The following is a 25,860-nucleotide window of genomic DNA, read 5'->3' as shown; positions in this document are numbered from 1 at the left end:
CCAGTTCCAGAGTCTCCTTCACAACCCCTAAACATTCATGGCATAACATTAAAGGGGAAACATGACGAAAATTGGGGGCAATTGTTCGCCCCAATGATTCAGCAGTGGAATAATCGCCATGCATTTAGGGTCGACGCTTATCCCCGACAAGAAGGCCTATTGAGTTTTAACTCGGACTACATGGTCTGGTATAGGCGAAAGACAAAGATGTTTGTTGACCCAGAAAATGCAAAGACGGCTACATTGGTATTTTTTACTTTTTTTTCAAATTTTAAGTTGAACTTTTATTTAATGATGGCCATTAATTTTGTTACCATTACAAATGCAGGGTGAAGTTGCGGAGGCATTACAATACATGGTGTCTCCTCAAGGGAGGAAAACATGCACATTTGATGATCTCGTGCCTTATGTGGAAAAAATTACAATTTTATCCGAAGAGCAAGAGAGAGTCACTGAGCCAGTGTCACATGGTCCCGCATCAGAGCGTCAATTTCCCGCACAATAGTTTCACATGCTTCAGTAAAGTATTGAAACTCAGGGGATAGACAGAAGAAGGGACACTGTTGAAGCGGAAGAATATTCCCAACAAATGGCGGAGCGTGGCCATGGAATGTATTACACGCCACAAACATTTGCTGAGTATCCGACACAGATGTATCAGTATCCTTTTCAGGGTCATGACACTGATACTTCTACAACCCAGCAATCGTTCGGTGGTTTTGCGGAAACACAAGCTCAATTTTCATGGCCCATAATGACCCCTTCACAGCAATATCATGGGCTAATTCCAACACCTAATGCCCCGTTAGGAACACAATGGAATGTACCGAGACAAATACCTAATACGGGTGACTTATTCGGTGTTGATTTGCGTAACGCATTTTCTGTGGAGGCTGACGAAGAAGAAGCGGGGAGGCATCGGGGCAGAAGAAATCCTGATCGCCAAGCACGAAGATGGGATCGACCATGTGGCACATCCTCACGGCATCACGGACACCAAAATGAATGATTTGCATGTCTCTGTTGATTAAGGCTTTGTTGTATATTTGTAATTTGACATTCATGGCGTAATGTATGATATTCAGTTTATTAAGGCTTACTTATGGATAGAATTTATGTCGTGTATCAAACTATAATAATCAATGAACCCTAAACCAAATAAAAAAGGTAGCCAAAGGGAAAAAACTAATGTTTCTAAGTAACGATGAATTTCAATGTGAACTAAACCCTAACCCATAAAACATAAAAAGTATCCCATAACCCTTAAATATGAAACACTAACCCTAACCTATAAAATATAAGCACTTAGCCCTCAATTGTTCCGAACTAAACCCTAATCCTAAAATAAAAACCTAACCCTAACCCCTAAAAATTAGCCCTAAGTAAAAAATGTTCAGCACTAAACCCTAACCAAAAAATAAAAATAACCTAAACCTCACCCATAAAAATTAGTCCAAAACCCTGCAATTTTCATAACTAAACCCTAACCCTAAAATAAAATAACTAAGCCTAACCCTATAAAATAAAAACTAAACCCTAACACTAAAATAAAAAACCTAACCCTAACCCCATAAACATTAGTCATAACCCTAAAATGTTCAGAACTAAACCCTAACCCTAAAATAAAAAACCTAACCCAAACCCCTAAAAATTAGTCCTAGCTCTAAAATTTTCATAACTAAACCCTAACCCAAAAATAAAAAAAACTAAGCCTAACCCTATAAAATAAGAATTAAACCCTTACCCTTAAAAAAAGTTATTTTATTTGAACTTCTAAATGTAATTGTATTTCCCTAAAAAATAAGAATTAAACCCTTACCCTTAAAAAAAAGTAATTTTATTTCAACTTCTAAATGTAATTGTATTTCCCTAAAAAATAAGAATTAAACCCTTACCCTTAAAAAAAGTAATTTTATTTCAACTTCTAAATGTAATTGTATTTTCCTAAAAAAACAAGAACTAAACCCTAACCCTTCAAATAAATAACTTTGCCTTAACCCTAAAAATGTTCAAAAGTAAACCCTAACCATAAAATAAAAAACCTAACCCTAACCCCTAAAAAATTAGTCCTAACTCTGAGATTTTCACAACTAAGCCCTAACCCTAAAAACAAAAAAACATAACCCTAACCCGTAAAAATTAGTCCTAACTCTAAGATTTTCTAACTAAACCCTAACCCTAAAATAAAAAACTACACCCTAACCGTTATACATGAGTTAGCCCTAACCACTAAAATAAAAAAAAAGTAACCCTAAAACCTAACATAAAAAGAACTTAACACGAACCCCTAAAAAATAAGCACTGCACCCTAAAATAACAAATAAGAACTAAACCCTAACCCCTAAAATATCAGAACTACACCCTAACGCTTAAACCAAAAAACTAACCCTATCCGTAAAATATTAGAACTAAACCCTAACCCCTAACAAATAAGAAGTAACCCCTAAAAAATTAAGAAGTAACCCTAACCCTAGACCTAAAATAAAAAACTTAGCCCTAACCCATAACATATAAGAAGTAACCCATAACCCCTAAAAAATTAAGAACTAACCCTAACCCATAACATATAAGAAGTAACCCCTAACCCCTAAAAAAATAAGAACTAACCCTAACCCTTCAAATAAAAAAAATTAGCCCTAATCCCATAGTTGTAAACACTAAACCCTAAGGCTTAGACCCTAAACACTAAACCAAAATACTTAGACACTAAACCATAATGACTAAGTCCATACTTTGTCATTGTAGATAGTTAAAAAAACTAAAGTAACTTATAAATGTAATTTTATTTCATTAGAAGCACACATTCAACAAAAAGTAACTGACGATTTCATTAAAGACCAACAAGTAAATACATTGAACAAAACCTAAAGCAATACAAGTCAGTCATGTAACATACATAAATCAATTAAATGAATTACTCCCACGGTCAGATTGCATTGGACATTGGCGCCTATTGTGCCCTTCAGCTCCACATCTACTACATTTTTGTCGGTGGTCAGATGGTTCGACCCAATCCATCTCATTCCTTATCCTTGTTGATTTTGGCCGACCTTTCGCACGAATTGTAGTTGGGTCAGGGATTAGTGTCCATGCCTCATCAGAAGGAGGAATTGCCGCTTCATTCCCAAGAGGCCACCACTGTGCGGAGTATGCTTTTAAGATGTGTTCATTGGTGTAAACAACATCTATATATTGGTAGTAGTTCATGCTCACGTAACCACAAGCTGCAATAATGTGTGAACATGGATAGTGAAGCGCAGAATACCTTCCGCATTGACAATAATGGCCATTCAAGTTAACTGCCCATTTTTGTCCGCCACGTTGCGTTATAGGATTGAAGGTCTCCTCAACTTCAAACCTTGTCGAGTGGATATCGTACACACGAACGATGTGCGAACAAGCTTGTTCTTGATTTTTCCTAAGTTCTGTAACAAGCTTAGAACAATAAACTTGGCCTTCTCTTAATTGTCTTTGGGCTTGGCGACCACGATCAACAAAGTACTTTCGGCACCTACTATATGTTGACTTGACCAACGCTGTTATTGGAATGCTGCGACAATCTTTCAACACCTTATTCACACATTCTGATAGGTTGGTTGTCATGTGACCATATCGTCGTCCAGATGTATCGTAAGCCATGCTCCATTTTTCCTTTGAAATGCGATCAATCCATCTTGCTATGGCTGGACTCAGTTGACGAAATTTTTCTAAGTTTTGATCAAACACATGCTTGCAAGGAGTGTACGCTGCATCAAATTTGTTATCATCAAAAGTTGTACGTAGACATCAAACTCAAATTAAATTAATGTATAAAATCAACCTTACCCAATTTCTTGAACATCTCTTTTTGTTTCGCGTTGTTGAATTTGCGATTGAAATTGCTAGCTATGTGTCGGACGCAGTACACATGATAACCGTGGGGAGGTTGCCAACCAAGATGTTCGTTAGCGACAACAGACTTTATACTCGCGTGACGATAAGATATTAGACAAATTCCATTCTTATCTGTGACGTGTTCACGCAAGTGGGCCAAAAACCATGACCATGCTGTTAGCGTCTCGCCTTCGACCACGGCGAATGCTAGAGGAAGAACACCACCATTTCCATCTTGCGATGTGGCCATTAACAGGGTCCCACGGTATTTGCCGTATAAATGTGTGCCGTCAACTTGTATGATTGGCTTACAGTACTTAAAAGCCTCTTTGCATTGACCAAATGTCCAAAATACTCGATGAAACTGACGATGTTCGCGACTTACCCTATTACCAACAATAAAATCGTCATGTAGTATTTGAAAGTATGAGCCAGGAGAATGATTTTGCATGTGTGTTAGCTATGACGAGAGTTTCGCATATGACTCTTCCCAATCGCCATATTCAATTGCAATCGCCTTTTGTTTGGCCATCCATGCTTTTCTGTATGAAACCTTATAGGAAAATTCACTATTTATCCTTTCTTGAATCAAAGAAATTTTTATTGATGGATCTTCTCTGATCATGCCTGTAATTCAAATACTAAAATAAAATTACAAATTAAAATAACAAATAACACAAAAGTAGGATAATATGAACATAAAAAACGTACCTACTATGCAAGTCGCAATTAAATTTGAATCAAGCTTCTCATGGTCTTGTGTCATAGTCATATTTAGACATGTGTGCGGTCCACCCCATTGTGTCACTTTCCATGCATCAGTTTTTTTGGATAAAATTGCCCTCATATAAAAAGGGCAAGGAGACTCTTCGGTGTTGTTGGGGCAACAAACGATATATTTGTGTGATTTCGTTTCAACAACCTTAAAAGTTTGATGCACCTTCATCACATATTGTTTCAGTGCATTTTTTACCGCATCTTTACTGTCAAAATCCATGCCAACATATAATTCTTGTCCAACATTAAAAGTCGTTGGCATGTCCAGACCACAAATGTCCTCCTCGTCCGGATGACTCCAATTGATATTATTATAATGCATAGCATCATTCCAAAATGGATTTTGAATTTGTGGTACACCTAATAATTTTAAAAAAAAATCATGTAAAGAAACTACTCCTATTTAGTTACCATTAAATACAATTCTCATAAAAAGATAGATGTATTCAACTAATTTTGTATTTCACAAACATTTACCTTCGGTTGGGTGAACAATTGAAACTGGTTCAACAATGTCAGTGACTTCATCGTCTGTATCAGATATTCCATCATCACTATCATCTTCATTGAACGACTCTTCAACGTATGAGTTAGATGCAAGGTAATCGTCATCATCATCATCTTCATCATCATGTAAATTACTTATATTTCTTGGCAGTTCCGATTCATGATGAGATACATTACGTCCACATGACGTAACAGAATTTGCAGCATGAAACATTGAACCACCAGCAACATCCTTTTCTACGTACAATTCTAAAACTGACATTTGTTATTGTTGTTGAAAACTTTCGATCATAGTTTCAACATCTTCGTCATCACAAATTTGCAATGCAACATATTTTCCTGAAACTAAAAATCTACAACTTATAGTAGAAATAATTTCATTATTTTCTAACTTTACCTTATCTCCAATTTTTTTTTCAAAGCATTGAAACTAATTCCGCGTTTAATCTGAATGGCCTTTTTACTGCCTTCAAATATTACACCATCACTGTCTTCATATATTCTTCCATTGAAATACAACACTGTAATAATTGAATTCATGATATACCTACATCATCAAAATTAATAATAATTAATCATAACAATAGGAGTTTTAAAATAAATAATTACTCATACTAATTTTATAATAAAAATTCTAATTAAAAAAATTAATTCACTTAAACTTTGCCTTCAAATATTAGTCTAACAAATAAAATCATTACTTCAATTAAATATCAAATATTTATTTGCTTCCTCTATTAAACTTAAACTTCACATTCATACTTTATTCTAAAAAAAAGTACTCTAATTAAATAATTTATGGAAAATTCCTCAACTTCAAAAAAATTCCAGACAAACACAAAATGGAAGGGTTATAAATGAAAGGATTACACTTAAAAAAATTTCAGACAAACACAAAATGGAAGGGTTATAAATGAAAGGATTACACTTAAAAAAATTTCAGACGAAACATGGCCAACACGCCTAGGCGCCCCCATATTTGTATCTTCGAAGTCGTTTTTCAGTACTAATTAACGAGAACAACTTACTTAACTCAAATGACATATATTCGGTAATGAAGGATATATCATATATATATACATATGACAAAATTAGTAGGAAAGTATACTATCTATATATAGGAATGGAGGACACAGATAAATAAGGCGTAATTTTTCCTCCATCTCTACTTAATAGTCTCAATGGTTAATTAATTAAATTACATGCGTGTATATGTAAGGCAAAAAATACTCGGTGAACAACTAATTTGAAACTTAGTGAGACAAGGAGATAAAAGAAATATATACAATTCAAGTATAATAACTAATATGATATATGTGATAAAAACAAAGAGATACAAAATTAGTGAGTGTTAAAGAATTAATTCAACTATATTTTTTAATTTTCTGCACTAGTGATTGCTTGGAGAGAAAAAATATTCACCTACTATTTTTCGAAAACTGGACAAGTATTAGACCCGATCTAGTATAAAATAATCTAAAAATCCAAGTAAACTTCTTTTATGATTATTAAAAATCAATAAATTACTAATAAATATAGTAACGAAAAATTGTTATTCCCATGTTAGTAAATTTAAATGACGGGACTTTTAAAATTGGTAATATTTTTCTTATTGTTTTTATAATTAAAATTACAATTTCTTTTTGTTAACTTATATTAAATTTTATTACAAGTAAAATAATACTTCGTACTCAGACCAAACAACAAAATACTTAAGAAATAGCATGTAATTATTTTTTGTCTTAAATTAAATTATATGTCAAATAATAATTCAGACGCAAAAACCATTAACAAAAAGGCTTACAAATAATTACTACTAATATTTTTTAAATTTAAAATGTAATTTACAAAATTAATACACTTAAATTTGAGCTTCAAATTTCATTCTAACCATAATATTTGTTACTTCAAAATAAAAAATTTGTACATCATAAATAAACAAAATGAAAGAAAACTTTAATTAAATAAATATAAAACATCCTTACTTACTATAGAATCAAACTTCAAAACTGCTTCTTCCTCTTTCACAATACTCTCTTCGGTCTCAAATCTATGCAAGTGCAGAGTGTGATTCAAGTTTGCTCTATTTAAAGAATTTTTTTAGCAAAAAGCAACGTACACCATTATTAAAGTAACTCTGTATGGAAGTCACCTCCTACATGCGTAGCTGATGCGTAGCTGATTAAGCTGTCATGCATGCATGTCATTTATGATTTCTCTATCCAATACAGTGCCCTATTCTCCTCCCTAGTCTGCATAAAAAAAAATTCAATGCAAGTGAACCGTAACTGCATCAGGCTTGAGTCTCATCATTCAGCATCACTCTCCAAGCTTCAGTCCCATCAAATCTATGCAAGTGGAGTGGTTTAAAATTATTATTATTATATAGAGAACTGTATGTTTGATTTATGGGAAAAAAAGTATAAGAAGAGAAAAATAAGGAAGGAAAAGGAATACAAAATATATAAATCCTTTTTTTTTTTCAAATTGTATGATAAGAAAGAAATAAAAGATAAGAAAATTAGTATTGTTCTCTTCTTGTTTAGTTGTATAGAAACAAGAATAAAAAATGTGTTCAAAATTATAAAAAAAATTAAAACTAAAAAGATAAATCAAAATGAGAAAAAAATTGTTTAATTTGTGCATGAAAGAGTATATTTTTTTTGTTTTCCATCTTCTTTGAACAGAATAATTTTTTAGTTTATTCCCACAAAAATGTTTTCAGTCTTCTAAATAAATAAAAAGGTAAACGATGAAAAAGATACCCTCACCTTTTTCATGATTTGGCTTTTCCTTCTACTTGGACATTTTGGAAAAACAAACATTATTATCTCTCTATTTCTCTTTATACGTGTGTCTATATGCATGCTGTATATAATAATATGATGAAGATGTATTAAATGAAAAATGAGAAAAATTAATTTTAATCATTACATTATAATTATAAAAAGTTGATGCTTAAGATTAAAACTTCAATTTTTAATACATGATTATCAAACACTACCTTACGTGTTTGTGTATACACATGCTGCCATGAAAGCCTTCATTCACGTGAACAAGGTGCAGGCTTTTTCAGAAACAAGCTTATCCCGCCAGCTCGAAAGGCGGATCCTCTCTCCCCCTGTCCCGCAACCGCCAGTGGCGGTATCGCCTGCAACGCCCTGTCCCGCCAGCTCCAAGGGCGGGACCACCCCTCTCTCCTATCCCGCCATCTCCAAGGGCGGGACACTTCTCTCTCTCCTATCCCCTCCCATCCCGCCATTGCTGCTGGCGGCACCCCTCCCCCTCTCTCCTAGTCAGCCCCTATCCCGCCATTGACACTGGCGGTTCAAGCTTCCCGCCGGTGTCAATGGCGACACCCACGTAGAAAACAACCCCCCCCCCCCCCCGTAATTTCTTATAAATGAGACCCTATTCAGTAAAAAGTTTCTAAAACCAACCCTCCTCCGTAAATTTGCCCTTGTGTGGCTGTTGTGTTTTGCTTTCTAAAGGTAGATAATTGGTATATGAAGTAGGTCCCCGATTTGGTCAGTATCAGACAGCTGTTGTTAAATTATTTTTTTACTATTGATTTTAAAGTTATAAAAAACCATTTTAAAAAAAGGTTTATACTTATGTGGCCTTTCAAGAGTTCTTTTCCGCTTTAAGTTTTCTAAGATTTTCTAATTTTTTTTAAAACAAATAAAAAATTTAAAAATAATTCTGCTTTTATTTTTCTAAAATTTATCATAATTTTAAAAAGAACTAATTTTAGTTGTCTTTAAAACAATATTTTTGATTTAACCAAAAATGACTGGTTACTCACTCCTACAATTATTGGCATACAATTTAAATTTATTTAATTAAAAAAAAGAAAAAAGGTTATAAGTTACTTTGTGTTAGATTTAATATATTTACAAATTTTTTTTATTCATTCCTTATCATAACTGGACTTTCCAATGACAATGTTCTGTTGGGCCAGTGTTGTGTTGGGTCACACCACCATGAACCCCATGTTGGACCCAACGCATCTCTTGAGTCCCTTAATGATAACAACAATGACAATGATGTTATTGATGGTGAAGGTGCTCAACATGTTGGTCAACAACAACAATTAATAAGTTGTGATCATCCTAGAACAAGAGGAGTAAAAACTCATTCAAGAAGATGACAATCAACAACAACTAATGCACTGCAACATGATAAACCTATGACCATATGTACCACAAATAGTTGTGGGACATCATGAGCTATTATTTTTTTTATCAAAATATGTATAACATGAAAATAATTTAACTTAAATATATGTATTTTTCACCAAATCATATGTCCCTTACGGATTTTCAATTGGAAACCCTCATACACATTCGTAACATGCTTATGGATTACAGATAGTCAATATGTATCGGGCTTACGAATTCATAATCGAAAAACCCGATATTGATTGTTAAAAAATGGTTTACGAAATTTTTTTATATTAATGAGCCATGAAACTCTCGAATGTGACACAAAATCGTTATTAGAACCATGCTCTAACCAACTCACATAATTGGCCATTGAGATTACTGCTTTTAATTAACGTCAATCATATATAGCATTGGATTTTGTAATGTTAGAGCGTTATGGATTGACAAATCGTACGAGGCTTATGGATTTTCGATTATGAATCCCTAAGACAAGGCCATACAAATTACCAACTCGTAATGGACCTACGACAACTCATATTGGACTTACATATTACGGATTATCAAATCATAAGCCCAATACGGATTGTCAATCCGTATGAAGTTAATGGATTCATAATATGTAACCCTTTTACAGGTTCGTATGAGATTTGAAAAAAAAAACTATTTTTTTATATTTTCCATCAAGCAATTAAAAAATATGAAAAAATTTAACATAAAATAAATATTAAAAAATATTGTTGTGAATAAATTTTCAACAAAGAAATCAAGAAATTCATTAGGTTCAATTAATTATGAAACAACAAACATAACTCCCACCTATTCATTGCATCACTAGCTTTCAATCCAACGGTCCTAATTCCTTTCGTCTAATGCAAAAGATGTTTCACGTGGGAATTAATGCTAGACTCCGACATTGGGCACGTCATCTCAGGCCATTAATGCTTGTCACTTTAATTTCCACAGCTGTTGTTAACTATATATTTTGTGGCTGTTGTTAACTTTATATTTTGTGGCTGTACGTTGTGTTTTGCTTTCTAAAGGTAGATAATTGGTATATGAAGTAGGTCCCCGATTTGGTCAGTACCAGACAGCCATAAAGGATCATTAAATGCCATAAATTACATATAAATTTATCAATTTATTTTAATTAATTTTTAATTTTTTAACAAGTTTACAAATATTTAATGAAATAAAAGTATTTGAGAAATATTTTTTTCTTATTAATTTATAAGATTTTTTTTAAATATAACTTAAATTTATGATTATCATTTTTATTTTCAACAAAATAATAAAATTTATCACTTATCATATATGAAATTAAATTAATTATTTTGACAAAACTCATCCTTATTATTCGTTAATTAAAAAAATATTTTTCAAATTAATTTAAATAAGTTTTTCATAATTAAAAAATAGTTTTTTTATTACTACCTAATAATTCATTTTATTTTATCGAATAACCTAAAAAAATTTTGTTGCAACTTATTACCTGTAATTGGTCATTTTCCACATCATCAGAGCAAACACTCATTTCGTCCACATATGAATTTGCATCCTTCCTGTGATATCCAATAAAAATGACTGCATATTTATTTATTTATTTTTTATAATAAGCACACATAAGTTAAAGCAGAAAAAAGTTATTCCATAAACAACAGACCTGTATTTGCTTCTTGGGGTCAACCAGTGTATTTTAACCTGAACAAAAAAAATCAGAGAAGAGAACAAGAGGAACAGATTTTTAATAATTCATAATTGTAAACATATAAAAAAAATCATAACGGTAAAGAAACTAGGTGTAAATAGTTGTAAATTTGGCATGCTAATTGTTTCTACTTATTGGTTGGTAAAGGAAATATTATGCTGTGCTAAGAAGGGAAAGTGAGAATCCTTATTATTTGGTAGAAAAAGCGGATTATTAAAAGAAATTCGTATACACTGTACAAAACCATTGAGCCTTTATCTAGTAGCTATGGGCATATTTGATTTTTTAAAATATTTTTGTTTGCATTTTTTGTATTTATAAATAATTACAAAGGGCATTATTTTTATTTTATTTCCTATTTTAAAGACTTGTATAGAAACTGGTGAACATATGTAGTTTATCAAAATGAGAGTTTACCATTGACACCAAGAAAGCTAATTTATTTTCCAGTTTCTGCGTTTACAAATAATTACAAAAATGTCTATTTTTATTTCTTATTTTTAAGGCTTTGTTTAAAAAATGGTGAACATGTGTTGTTTCTCAAACTGAGAGTTTAGCCTTGATTCAAAGCTTTGGAGAAAATTAAATTAAAGAAAAAACTGGTTTACTCAGGTATGTGTAAATATATAAAAGCAAAATTTCTAAAAACTAAAATATGAATTTATTCTTTGTAAGTTAACGCTTTTTAATTTTTGGTGATTGAAGACCTCAATGTGCTTGAGGCTATATTGGAATGGCCCTTACCTTTCTCACGAGCTCTTTCTAGCGCTTTGATTAAAGTATTCAACAATGATTTATTTCCTTCTTTTCGGTCAAAGGTAGAAATCTTTAAATGCAAGGGAATAATTAGTCGTGCATTTGGGTTCTAAATCTTCTAGATCTCAAAAGTTGAATATATATCTATGTTTCTTTCCGTTTTATTCACTATATTTTTATTTGATGATCGAGGACTGCTATTTGTTATGATGAATTTCAATTAATACGAGTTTGCAAAAATAAATATTTTAATCAATGCTAAAATTGTGTGATTTTAGATGACCATATCTCCTTCAATTAAGTGATTAATATTTTTCTCTTTTAATCAATTAAAACTCAATTTAAATATACAAGTTGCTAATTATCATATTATCCTTTTTCATTGGATCTGTTTTTCATTGGAATGACAAACGCGTTATATGTTATTTTTTTATATTATATTGTGTGTTATATAATGCTGAAAAATGCAATACCCAAATAAAAAAAAAACAGACGCGCAAATGCAACAATACCTATGTTTTTATAATAATAATAATATTATTATTATTATTAGGATGTAAAAATAGTATAAAACGGATAATCATATTATTCATAAAACGGATAATATTTATTCACTACAATTAGAGCAAACGAATCCAATGAAAAAGGACAATATGGTAATCAACAACTTGGACCGCTTAGTCATCCCTTTTTATGGTGCAAAAGATGTTTCACTTGTGTAAGCTAAACTCCGTTGTGTATAAGATCTAACATCTTGATGATCCCTTCACTTTAAACAAAAACAAAATTCTTCAACACATAAAATGATTTTCTACAAAAGAACTATATATGTAAGTATGATTCACCATTGTATCCAGAGATATGTAGGAATAAGAACCAACCCTTGTTGATTCAAAAAGACATATTTAAAAAAAAAAACAGATAATAATAAACCTCGCTAGCCTTTAGCCTAAAAAAATAAATAAGAGAATTTGTTCATTAAAAATATATATAATTATTCATAAAGTAATAAATAAATAAAATATATAGCTAGTTTTCTTTTAAAGGGTTAAATAAATAGTGTTATTTTATTTTTTTCACATTTAAATTATAATTTAGATTTATTTTAATTCATGATGATGTAATATATCTTTTCTATATTTTTTGTAACAGAGCTGGATAGTAGGGAGAAAAACGTTCATAAAAGTTAGGGACTAAAGCTTTTTTTGAGAGGGACTAAAGCTGAAAAATAAAAATACAGAAAATAAATCATATTTAAGAAAGCAGGAACTTTATCATCACACGAAACTTGAGTTACAATAAACAACTACTATCTTTAGTTTTTTTTTTTTTTTTCTCTTTAATACTAAATATTAAACGCGAGCAGCACGCTCACGTATTTTAAATGTGGATACAGATTTGGATGCAAAAGGAAGAAATTTAATATGATGACACTTTTGATCAGTGACCGGAACAAATTCTCCAATGCATCAGGTGGATTGCAATTAAAAGTATCATAATTTGCCCAATGTTTCTCAAATAAATTTTAAAGTTGTACGCAAAGATATAAAAACATGCATATCACATATAATGAAAATAGGAACTTTAATTCGACAAATGAAATTTCATATTACATGTAAATTTATTTACCATAGAAAATCACAAGTCACATGTAAGATCGTTGCATTGCATATAGGGAAATTACATGTATTATAGATCGTAGATCATGTGCTATTGCTCTCTGCTCTAGTTAGCCCACGATCAAGGAAACTTAATAAAGAAATTGAACATTGTCAACATCTAAAAACTAGGAAACAGAACTTTAAAATTAAACTGCAAAGCGGAACCATTGCAGCAGTCCTAAACACAATAACTAACAGGATATTTCCTAGCTCCAAATATGTGCTATAACGAGGATACCTACATATCCTCATAGAAGAATGTTTTGAAGAGCTGCATAAGTGTTGTCTGGAAAAATATGCTGACAGTAACACCGTATCCTTCTGGGTTTGGAAGAATTGCTGCCCTATCTTCTTGAAACCGAGTTGCTAAACCAAAGAGCACTGGCTTTCCCCAACCAAAATCTGCTTCATACAATGGCATGGTAATCCAGCTTGTAAGTAGGATGTTATGATCCCCAGCATACGGGACATTCAGACGGTGTCCTTGTCCCTTGAAAAAAGCCCTTATTTGATCCAATTGCTGTTGCCCTAAAATAACATTTAATTGTGACCTTATATACTCATCCGTAACTGCATGAGCTCCTTCCCTTATCTTTTGAGCAGCAAAACTTAATGGGTTTGATATGATATCTCTCTCATAACATTTAGGTGTCACTGCTTTTGCCAAAGCATTTCCGAAAAAATTCTGAGGGAGAGGTGGATTCAATCTTTTGCGAAAATCAACACTAAACCGAGCGACAGTTGGGTGGTTCTCACCAGATTCACGAGCCTTAGCTGCACATCTCCATATATGAGCGGCAACAACTTCAAATCTGCTATAAGGTCTTGAACCTTCTTTTGAAGATTGATCATTAGCCTTCTCCTTTAGCCTCTGTACCTGGTTTGATGTGAGCTCAAGCAATGCAGCACTTCTCGTTTGCTCTTTTCCTGGTATTTTTGGTGCTGGCTTCCACTCTGGAAGTTTAACGCTTGGTGCTGATGGCTGATGTGGTAACTTGAGTAGTGTTCGATCAAGAAATGGAATTTCATTAGGTTCTTGTGCTTCTCCTCGAGTCAGCTTTGCCCATCTGTTCATGAAGTGAACGAAGCCAATCGCATCAGTCAATGGATGAGACATAACAACTCCAATGGCAAGGCCTTCACCACCATGGAACCTTGTTAATTGCAGTAGCAGTAGGGGAATCTCCTCTATAGGTTGAGTGTAATCAACTTTTGGAACAAGTTCCTCTGTGGACTCAGAGGGTGAAAAGTCTCCATAATCACCAAATCTTTTTGTGCTTTCAGCTTCAACCAATGTCACTCCCTTTGCGTTACAATCCACTTCCATTCGACCACTTTTTGTCAAGCTCAACCTGCCAGCTACAGGATAGTAGTACACCAAAAGCTTGCTAAGAGAGTTTCTCATCCTCTCAATTATGTGGCTGTTGTGTTTTGCTTTGTAAATGTAGATACTGGATACATGAAGTAGGTGCCCGATTTGGTCACTATCAGACATCCATAAAGGATCATTGGGAGTTGGTTGATTTGGAGTGACAATGTAAGAAGCCACAATGGCTACCATTTTTGTGCTTGAAGGCTTGAACTTTCTTAAGGCTGTATATGCATACCTATCTCATGAGCTCTTTATTTATAGCGCTAACTGAAGGATTCAACAGTGATTTTTTTTTTTCCTTTTGAGTAAAGCGTAGAAATATTAATTTTAATGTAAGGACAAATTTTGTCAAACATTTGGATTCTAAATCTCAAGAGTTGAATATATGACGAAGACTAAGGTGGGAAAGGCAAACTCCTTGCCTACTGTGCGTGAGTGTTTTATAACCATTGGATATATAATATTTTTAATCAAATGCCAACATTATTTTTTATTTTTCTCTTTTACTTTTTTCTTATTTTATCTCCCTTTCCTCCTTTTCCAACTTTGTCCTCTGTCCCCATCTCTCCCTTGCATCAACACAAAGAGTCAATGTGACATCCTCTACCCCGACATATATATATAAATAAATAAAAGAAATAAGAGATCAAATTTAATTAAAAGTTTTTAAAATACATTTAAATACAAGCCTTTCAAAAAGGATAAAAGACTCACATTCATTTTTCTAACATCATAATAAAACTTGTTCAAATAATTAATAAATTATTTTGGCTCAAAATAAGATTGTCCAAGACCTCATACAATTAATATAACAACTTATACCCTAATGTCACATCCTATCAGAGCATTGTGTTCTGATGTTCTTCAGCACAAGGTTCCTTAAAGTAATTCACCTAGTCATCTGCTCCCCCGAACACAAAGTTCAAGTTCATTACAAGATTCAAACACAAACAACAGCGAGAGTGAATTATCACATTCCTAATTAATAGAGAAAAATAAGACAACATATAGGTATAAATATTATTTAACAAAATACAATTTATTTAGCATAACTCACGTTATTTCACCACACGTCTCATTCATTTTCACAACATTCGCATACTCAATAGTCAAAACACAATATCATCAAATCAATCAATATAGAACAATACACAAGCGTTATGCAGCAGATACACTAAGACTCAATCCTATATGCAATGTGATACCATGTCAATGAAAAACTTCGTCGGGCGCCTAGGAGTACATGACAAGACAAACCACACACTAGCAAGTCAAGTCACTCTCACTAGGTAATATCATAGGGAGACCAGTCAGGGTCACAGTGTTTTGCGAGAATGTTCCAACCATGTGGGATCGGCAAAGGCTTAAAGGAGCACTTAAACCGGGTGACCCCCAAGGCCTACACTCCGAAGAGTTCGTCAGGGTCTCTCCCTCCTAATTCAGGTCCAACCCAAAAAACATTTTAGCACACAGACTCTATCTATGCACTGTAGAAAACACACGGCTCCTTAATTGTTCTCAAATATTTTTAACTCGTCGCCCTTTAAGGGTCTTAGCATTAACTTGTCGCCCTTAAAAGAACTTAGCATTAACTCGTCGCCCTTAAAGGTCTTATAGTCGTGTGATTGTACAATCCACAGTTTACAACTCAATACACACAACATCTCAATCACGTGCATACTCAATTTATCACATACACTCGATTTCAATCACAATGTTATAATCTCAAAATAACATGTTATCGCACCTCATGAATCATACACACTTTACCTATGAACTATGCAATACACACAACTATTCAATTATTTTTAAAATCATTTTAACTTGTCGCACTTGTGATTAAACTCGTCGGGTTCCCACAATGAATCTCATCACAATACTCGTCACGCAAAACTCGTCGCCCTTAAAGGGTCTTACAGTTGTGTGATTGCACAATTTATAGCTCACAACACAATACACATCTCAATATACATGTATTCCATCATTCATCACATGTTCAATTCACCACATACTTACAATTTGAATCATCATTTCATATCCTAAATATAACAATTTATACAAAAGACTATCGCAACCTGGAGAGTAAAACCCCTCAAATAATATTACACAATTATATCAAAATCATAGGTCAAAATATACAAATATCAAGAGCACAATTTATCAAACAATTCTCATTAGAACATCAATATTTTATTTATAATCATAAAGGAAAAATTGCAATTTAATAAACATCCCAAAATAAAACCCCAATTTAATCCTCTAAGGATCCCTACACATGTTCTCACTAACCCCCAATTGTGAATAACTCATCCCTTACCTCTAAGCGGACTCACGTGACTTCCGACAGCAATAGCGGCATTTCTAGCGGTTCCCTGAGATTCCTTCAGTGTTTCCTCCGACTGCTCCGATAGAGTTCACAAACGTCAGAGAGACGGAGAAGGGATTGAAGCCTCCATTTTTACTGTCTTCATGAGATTCCTTTTTATCTCTCCATGAATATTATCTCCCAAATCCCAACGGTGTAAATGTGCGGAACTGAATTGTGAATCACATATCAAACTTTCATGAAAATCCAACGGTTAACGAAACCGGGATCATAGTTTTACTGAGACTGTTTTGGGTTTCTGTGGGAAAAGAGAAAGCTACGGTGCAAAGGGTATTTCTCTTAGCTTTGACATGTTTTTGGAATTCCCAACGGTGATAATGCTAGGAATTGGGTTGCAAACGTGGTTCTCAAATTTCACGATGATCCAGCGGTGAATGAGTCAAAGATCGTAGTTTTTCTGAGACAGGTTTGGTGGACTACGGGAAAAAGAAAGGGCTTTGGGAAGAAAAGAGAGAAAAACGAAAATGAAGGAAAGTGGAGGCATCGTCAATATGAAAAATGACCTAACACGTCTCTACTTATACCTAGGATACTTACAACTTATTATTTACTTTATTTATTTATTTTTATTATTTAAAAAAAACTCTATTTTATTCTCTATCAGATGAATAAATAAAATACTTTTTTTTCTCTCAAACTATTATTTTATTATAACTATTTTTATTTATTTATTTAATTATAAAATATCATTATTCTCTAAAATATTATTTACGAAAAAATGGAATGTTACAGTCGATGCCAATGACACCACCGCAATCATCACAGCGACAACATCAAAGGAAATCAACTACAGTGACAACAACCACGACAACACCGCAACAAATCTTCCTTTCAAGCCAACGACCACAACACATGCAACACTTCTATAAAATGATGATTCAACATTGCCTCATATGCATCGGTTATTGAAAAACTGCTGTAGTAAAACTTGCGGTGGCATTTTTGAAATTAATAGTATGTTAAGGCGTTAACAATGGTTTTTATAAAATCGTCTTTGTTCATAAGCAGACTACTACGGGTTTTTAATCACCCGTCTTTGAAGTCATGCGATCTTGATTTCAATTGTATTTTCACTTTCGAAGCTCAGTACTACGCTTGTTGAACGTACGTGTGTGCTTTTTCAGCAAGACCTGCATAGTGCCATAAGCTCCGTCGTCACCTCCTTCACTCTGCCGTGACCTCGAAAGTGTGCCGCAAGCTCTGTCGTGGTTCAGCACTCCCAAGGTCTCGATACCTAGCGCAATCTCCTTCACTCCGTCGTGGCCTATATTGTTTCCAGCTGCCTCCTACCTTCTTTTAGTAAGTACCAATATTTGATTCATGCATGCTCCTAAATTTAATTTCTTAGCTATTCGTGCTCCCTTATTTCGGTGTTTATCATATTATAAATGTGTTTGTTAAAACCCTAAATCTACTTAGTAGAAATTCCTTTAGGGTACGAAAATAGGTTTCAGAATGGCCACCATTACGAGTTATTTGTCTCTGAGTTGAAGCTTTCAAAAAGTGAAGAAACTCTATCATGAAAGTGCATTGCTTTTAAGGAGGTAAGGGAATGCCATTTTCCTATATTTAACTGTTTCTGCATCAAGCAATTTAATGGTCAATTTGCTTTAAGAATTCGATAAATTGTTATGAAGATTGAGTTTTTATATCTCAATTTTATACTTTTCTCATTATGTCTTATTTGGCGAGGAAAGGAAAAGGATTAAAGGAATTATCAGGTTTGTATTGTAAAAGAAAATGATTCTATTTGATTTAAATATTGAAGCTTCTATGCTTTTCCTGTCTTATTTTATTAACATGTTTCTTTGGTGTATTCTTGTTAAATTGTCTTTCTGGATGCATATGTTCTGATTATCTCTTGTTGATTATTCTGATAGCCTTGTGAAGTTGCTTGCTATAGTTGTGTCGAAGACGGAGAAGTATACTTTGACAATCGTAGTTTGGTAAGCTGTTTGAGATCCTTAATTATTTGATTTCTTTTTGTTTGGTTCTCTTTGCAATGGGTTGCTGTGATATTATGCTCATTTAAGAAGTTTATTTTGCATGAACATTTATAGAGTTTTTAAGCGCCATATTACTGAGGATGTTGGAGCTGATTTGAATGAAAGGTTATGATACATATACATTCCCAAAAAAGGTATGTAATTTGTCTATAATCTAATGTTATGGGTTGAACTCATGGTCAACTAGGACATTACTTGCTTTAAGGTCTCTGTATTTTCCTCAACCTAGAATCTTGATGAAGATACAGAAGTCCTCGTGCAATTCCACAAATAATGGTGAAGCCCTTAGGCCAATCTAGAACTTTCCTTTAAAGGTGTTTGAGGGTGAAACTTTAAAGGATCCAAAATTTCTAATTAAAAGTTCATAGTTTCAATCTATAAATATATAATTCTAAACATTTGTGCTAATTTAATAAATGTCTACAATCTTCATATTACATCACACTGACTTTGTTTTTGTCTTTAAAAAGTACCATTGGTTTTTATAAGCTTGTGCTGTGTACTTTTACTCTCTCAAGTCTCAACTACTGTGTCCTTTAGCTTGTGTTTGTGTCCTTCTATGCTATATTATGCAGTAAAAAAATCTCTTCCATAGCTGCACTCTTCTTGAACTTCTATCCATTTTTTCTGCATGTTGTCATCCTTTCTTTTCAACTCAACCTTTTGTGCCTCGTTTAATGCTTCCATTCTCCTGATCTCAGCATAGAGATTTTTGACAACGTTTTCAAAATTCTCCAGTGCTAAATGAGTTGAGTGCTTTTCTTCAATCAAATGCCTCATTTCAGCTTCTAAGCCAAGCATTCTTTCAGACAACTGTACATTTTCTGCTTTTAGTCTAAACAAAGCATTGTCTTCATCATCAGAACTTTCAAATGATAAATTACTCACAACATCTTTGCTCATTAGAGTTTGGGAATCCTTTGTGAAATCATGAAACTTCATGTCATTTGGAAAATCAATTGAACAATTTGAAGAAATTTTGGATTGCAGATAAGCAGCTTCAGTTTCCAGTTCTAGCTTGAAATACCTTGGACAAGATTTCTCCTTCCCTATCATATTGTCAGATTTCAGCTTGTTGGTCTCTTCAGATTGAACCTGTTGTTGATTTTTAGTTGGTGGCGGAAAATCAGATATCAATTTTGCATTTACATTTCTCAATTCCTGACTGGAAATGCAGAATATATTTTCCTTTAGACTGCAATCTCTTACTTCATTCAGAAATGCATTATCAACTCTGATTCTTCTCCCATCCAACTCATCTTGAGAATTAATGTCATACTCAAAGGAAGTAGCTTTTGTTTCAAGTGACTTCTTCAAGAGGATAATGTTACACAGGATTGCCTCAGTCAATTCCTTCAAATCTATTTTACCTGCATCTTTTGAGAGGTCTGATATACTGAAACAACTCTCATTTTGGGTTAATGTCATTTGACCCAAAAGAGAATCTTGACCCCTCAGATTCTCTAATGAAAGCTTAAGCTGCTTATATAACTCAAGGAACACTTCAGTGATGTGGATATTAGTATCAGAGTCAAACAGAGGAAAGTTAGAAGAAAAGGAACCAGAAATGATCAGATCCTTTCTGGACTCTATGCTTCTCACAAAATTCGGCTTCAAGATCTTGCACCCTTTGTGTTAAAGCTAAGATTTCATTGCCAAAAGCATAAACACCATCGGATAACATGTTTTCAAAGTTGGTGATTTGTTTCCCTTTCTCAGACAGCCTATTCCTCCATTTTGCCTCATTTTCTTCTAATGTTTGAGCCACAAAACATCTTGCTGTTTGCATCTCTTGATCTTTCTCTTCCAGAGTTTTCTTCAGAAACTGGATAGTACTTTCCATATTTTTTTGTTTCTCCTGCATAAGTTGGTGCTCAAGCTCCCAGATCTAAAATTCCTGTAGTTCAATCCCTTCATGCAAGCATGTTATATATTTCATTTTCATAAGTACCAAGATCAGCATCTGAATGACAAAACTCCTTTCTCATTGATAGATCATCCATCTCCATTTTCTGCTTTTCATTTATCTTCTGTAGTTTCTGGAGAATGGAAACAAGACCAATCTTTGATTCCTGTTGTTTCGTTAGCTTCAACTCCAAGTCACGATTAAGTCCTCTTTGATACTTGACCTCATCTTGCAACTCCCTTATTGTATTATCCATCTCTTCTATCTGGAACTTAAGATTTCTGTTGTCATTTTGTTTCACCATTGAGGTTAGTCGCTGAATTTCTTCCTTCAGTGCATCGCTCTCTTTGTGTGATGCTAACAACTCCATTTTAAGTTCTTTTTTATTCTTTGACTTCTTGCTTAAACTACAGAAAAGGAATCTAGTTAGACAATAAAAAGGAAAATATGCTTGTACAAACTGTGAAAGGTATGCTTTTTTTAGTGTACAATGGCTGCAATGAGCATCAGACCTAACAATCCTAGTGGGTTGAGAAAATGTATGTTTGTGCAGGCACTACTAAAAAAAACATTTTTTACGACGCGTGATCTATGATGGTTATTATAGAACCGATTTAGAAGGTGGTGCAGTGACATTTTTGTAATTATAATAAAAGAAATTACATTTTATGACGTACATTCTAAGACGGTTATTGAAAACCGCCTTAGAATGTTATATGCAATAAAGTCTACAATGGGTTTTAGGTAAAGACCGTCGTAATTGGAAAAAAAAACAAGTGCGTTATTTTTTTCCCAGAAATCACTCTCTTCTTCTGCACGCCTCTTCGTTTTCTCTCACTAACCCTAAAAGCCCATCCTCGTGAGTCATTGCCGCTTCTACTTCTAGGGGTTTTTTTTTACGACGTTGCTGCAAAACCAGAGCACCTAGTCCCCAAGGAACCCTCGCAAATCGCATCGGTGCGCGCTCCGAGCTCGAGATTAGAGAAGAAAAAGATTCAACCTTTGTGGAAAAGGACGGAAAACCCAGAACGAGAAGACAAACTGCATGAACTAAGAAGGAGAAACCTAATCCGTTTGGCTTCTCTATGTTTGATCATAATTTTTTATTATTTCTGGGTGGTTTTGTTTTCAAAGAGTGAAGAAGAGAATGGTGGTAATCTGGACCATGCTGGACAGGTGGTGAGTGATTTGATCATGTGGAAGGATGCGTCAAAGTCAACCTTTTGGTTTGGATTTTGTTCTCTTTGTCTTTTGTCTTCGTGCTTTACTCAAGGACTCAACTTTAGGTCAGTAAAAAAATCTAAGTTTTTTTATTTTAATTTTCAGTGTTTTGTCGGCCTTGTTGCAATTGGGGATTCTCTTATCGGGTGTTTCATTTTTCTCGAATTCGATTTGTCAAAAGTACGATTTTTAGTTCAAGATTCATAGGTGGTGTTATGCTTCAAGCTCTTTCTTGCGTATTTTGTGACTTTGGTCTTTGTGTTTCAGAAATGAGGTTGAAGAAAAGAGGGAAATCAAGTTGACAGAGGATGACATTTTGCGTCTTGCGAAATTAATTATTCCTGCTGTGGATTTTGCAATTTCAAGGATGAGAGCGTTGTTCTCGGGAGAACCATCCATGACCCTCAAAGTAATCCTCTAAGTTCTATTTTAGATATAGAATTTAATTTTGATTCTATGTAATTGTAAAAACTTTTGTACTTTTCAACTAATTCAATAGCACCTTATATTGAAGTAATTATAGGTTTTATGTGAATTGATGCAAAACGTTCAAGAACAAATAAAACAAGCTGAGAATGATAGTAAGCGATAAGAGATTAATTGATTAATTAGTTCTTTTGCCATGTTTCTTTCAACAAACCAAGGTTCAGAAGAGCCAAATCAAAATTTGAAGAGAAAAAGAAAAGACACTTACTACTCTGAGTGCCATAGTGAAGTATGTCTTAGATTTATGGGGTTTAATCTGTTTAATCATTTTCTTACTTATTTTATAGGTTCCCTCCATTAACCAAGAAAACATTTTACATGAAGGATGTTGAGGAAGAATCAGCTGGTGCTAAAAAGACAGCTGGTGGGTGAGGAGGTGCAGGTTCCAAGAGAAGCCGAGCAGCTAAAGTGCATAATCTATCTGAAAGGGTGAGCAAGGCCATATTCTATTTGTGTAGTATTAATTATTAGTTATAATTTGTATTAATTTCGCAATTAGTATTAAACAAGACATATGCACTCAAAAACATAAATCAAAAACAAAAGAGACAAGCCTGGATTCTGGAAGGCAACGGGAAGAGACAAGGCTGTCATGACCCTCCACAGGCAAGTTAATTTCTTCTCTCTTAAATCATATCAACCGTTTTCAACTGAAGTTGTTTAATTATATATGCTAGTAGCAATGCAAAGTATAATTCAATGGTTTTTTCAAATAATCTGTTAAATATTATGTATTCGTATGCATTACGTAAGGTTTTTTTTTGTTATTATGCATTACGTAAGTTAAGGGGAATGCAAACATGTCATTTTGATAAATAAAAAAGTAAAAAAAAAGTATATTTCTTTTGTGTCATAATTTCAAACCAAGTGGTTATTAGATTATCTATATATAGAATTATGTTTTTTTAGAGAAATTTTATTTAAATACTTCGGTTTTGTCTTTTATTTTTTTGGATTTCAGAATTTCAATTTTAAATGATTTTTTTAATGAGTATTATAAAACCAGTGAAGTATATAGTATTTAATATATTATGCTGTTAAAAAAGTATTTTAATATATTATATTAAATTCTTTTTGTAGTTACTTTAAACTAGTATTAAATAATTTTTATATTTTGAAATAATTAACACTTTTTTTAATAAATATTTTAAATTTAATTTTCTTATAATCATTACTGTAATAAACATTTCTCTTTAACTGTAGTCATAAAAGCATGTTGATTTATAACTTTTTCATGAGAACAATCATATCAAATTTCTTATATTATTGATATTAAAATTTCAAATCAAACAATGACGTGATACTATTTTTTTTAGTTTAATAGTAACATATCTTAATAAAAGCTATTTAACGTTGGAAAAAATGAATAGGTCACATGATTTAAGAATTTAATTATAAAATATATAAAATTGAGGATCATCATATGCTAACCTTTGAAGACCTCATGCTTTTTGGTATTTGCAATAGAGAATTGTTTTTTTAATTGGACTGATTTGTTTTGTATTAAATTTTAATCATATATACAAGTTCCCATGAATGATACCTATTGGAGATCCAACGGCACCCTGGCTGCCATCTCCGAAACACATGACGATGCTCATCCATCTCAAGTGGACCCCACTAACCTCTTTCAGCTTTTAATAAATAAACGTTTTGGGCCTTATTTTTTATTTATTCATGCTTTTAATTTTTTAATCTAAATTTTGACTGAAACTAATGAGAAATGTCATTACTTTTAGTTCACATATTTAAATATCGAAATTACCAAAAAGTCTAACAAATAATCACATGAATTTTTTAAAACTGTATTTTTAATCTTTTATTAATTAGTTTGACATCATCAAATGATATCAACATGTGATATTAAATTTATCAATAGTTTATAAAAAATAATACATTAAATAATTTAAAAAAAATAATAAAATTTACCCAACAATTTTCTAAAAACAAAAAACTTCTTATGTAAAGGGAAGGAGGTGGTAAGTAATTCATACATAATTAATTAATTTATTCTTTTCCGATGAGGCATAGTAGAAGCTGCTCTAATTACAAGAAAAAGATGTAACCATTTATTAGCTACCGGGTTTACTTGTACCTTTCTATAACTCATCTTTCTGTTTTTTAGTCTCGAGTTTTAAGCTTTATATATTCTAATTGTTTACTTGTACCTTTTTATATTATTTTTTTATCTCTCTGTCTAGAGGTGTAGTTAACTTACAGGTAATATATTTAATATCGTATAAAATTGTCCAATAAGTGAACTATACTTATGGATCTACGTTGTTCTTAGCTCAACTTTGAATAGTCAATTGGTTCAAGCTTGCAGTGAACTTTCTTGTTACGGGTTTTTTGGCATGGAAATATGGAAGACACTAGGACTTACATGCAAGTGGGACAAAGTTTGTTCGTACGAGTCGACAAGCTTCAGTTAGGTACTCTCCTTATTTCTTACTTTAATATGAAAATCCATCATTATTTTTTGGTAACAATAAATAGTCCATGATTGTTATTACTCGTTTGAGTTTCTAATTTCTTTTAATCAAAATTTTAAAAATCAAATAAATTATAGTATAATTATTTTTTTTCTCTGTTGTTTGGCTAGCATAATCAAACTATAATCACGTTTTATTTTCTAATCAAATATAGGTAAAAAAAATCAATCAAGATATTTTGGAAACTTAAATAAAATATTTTTAATTATGATATTTTAAAATTTTCAATTTTTATATAATAACAAAAAAAAGTTAGTAATATCCTCTCTCTAGTGTGATAGTAATTTCCTGTCTTATGTGTTATTTGATATTAATTGTGATATAAAATATGATGTTTTGTGAATGTATGTTATAAAAAATTATGACAATTTTTGTATTATATAATTTCTATTTTTATTATTTTTTTAATATTATTTTTATAGCTAAGTTTACTACTAAAGTTTCATAATTCACAAATTTCTCTAAACTTTCCAGTTAGATAATCTTTTATACTTGATTTGTTAGTCATTATTTCTTTTACTTATAATATTTGTGCATTTGGATTTT

General features: G+C 32.6%; 2 protein-coding genes and 2 long non-coding RNA genes across 4 annotated transcripts; 3 read left to right on the top strand and 1 right to left on the bottom strand.

Moving 5' to 3' along the window:
* Positions 1-514, top strand: LOC114394842. Its single transcript, XM_028356515.1, has 2 exons — positions 1-246; positions 329-514. The coding sequence occupies exons 1-2, from the start codon at positions 94-96 to the stop codon at positions 503-505; spliced, it is 330 nt and encodes a 109-aa protein (XP_028212316.1). The 5' UTR covers positions 1-93; the 3' UTR covers positions 506-514.
* A 12,901-nt stretch (positions 515-13,415) lies between these two features.
* LOC114395489 (spermidine hydroxycinnamoyl transferase-like) lies at positions 13,416-15,066 on the bottom strand. Its single transcript, XM_028357282.1, has one exon. The coding sequence runs from the start codon at positions 15,004-15,006 to the stop codon at positions 13,684-13,686; it is 1,323 nt and encodes a 440-aa protein (XP_028213083.1). The 5' UTR covers positions 15,007-15,066; the 3' UTR covers positions 13,416-13,683.
* Positions 15,067-18,689: 3,623 nt separating this feature from the next.
* Positions 18,690-19,310, top strand: LOC114396220. The gene is made up of 3 exons (XR_003663253.1): positions 18,690-18,747; positions 19,084-19,149; positions 19,264-19,310. It is a non-coding gene; the product is annotated as an uncharacterized LOC114396220 (long non-coding RNA).
* A 2,569-nt stretch (positions 19,311-21,879) lies between these two features.
* On the top strand, positions 21,880-25,303 carry LOC114395098. Its single transcript, XR_003662946.1, has 4 exons — positions 21,880-22,401; positions 22,604-22,745; positions 23,110-23,251; positions 25,149-25,303. It is a non-coding gene; the product is annotated as an uncharacterized LOC114395098 (long non-coding RNA).
* The last annotated feature ends 557 nt before the right edge of the window (positions 25,304-25,860 follow it).

Source organism: Glycine soja, chromosome 18 (assembly GCF_004193775.1).
Source record: "Glycine soja cultivar W05 chromosome 18, ASM419377v2, whole genome shotgun sequence".
NCBI lineage: Eukaryota > Viridiplantae > Streptophyta > Magnoliopsida > Fabales > Fabaceae > Glycine > Glycine soja.
Note: the sequence above shows the minus strand (reverse complement) of the source record. Positions and strands in the feature narration are given on the sequence as shown.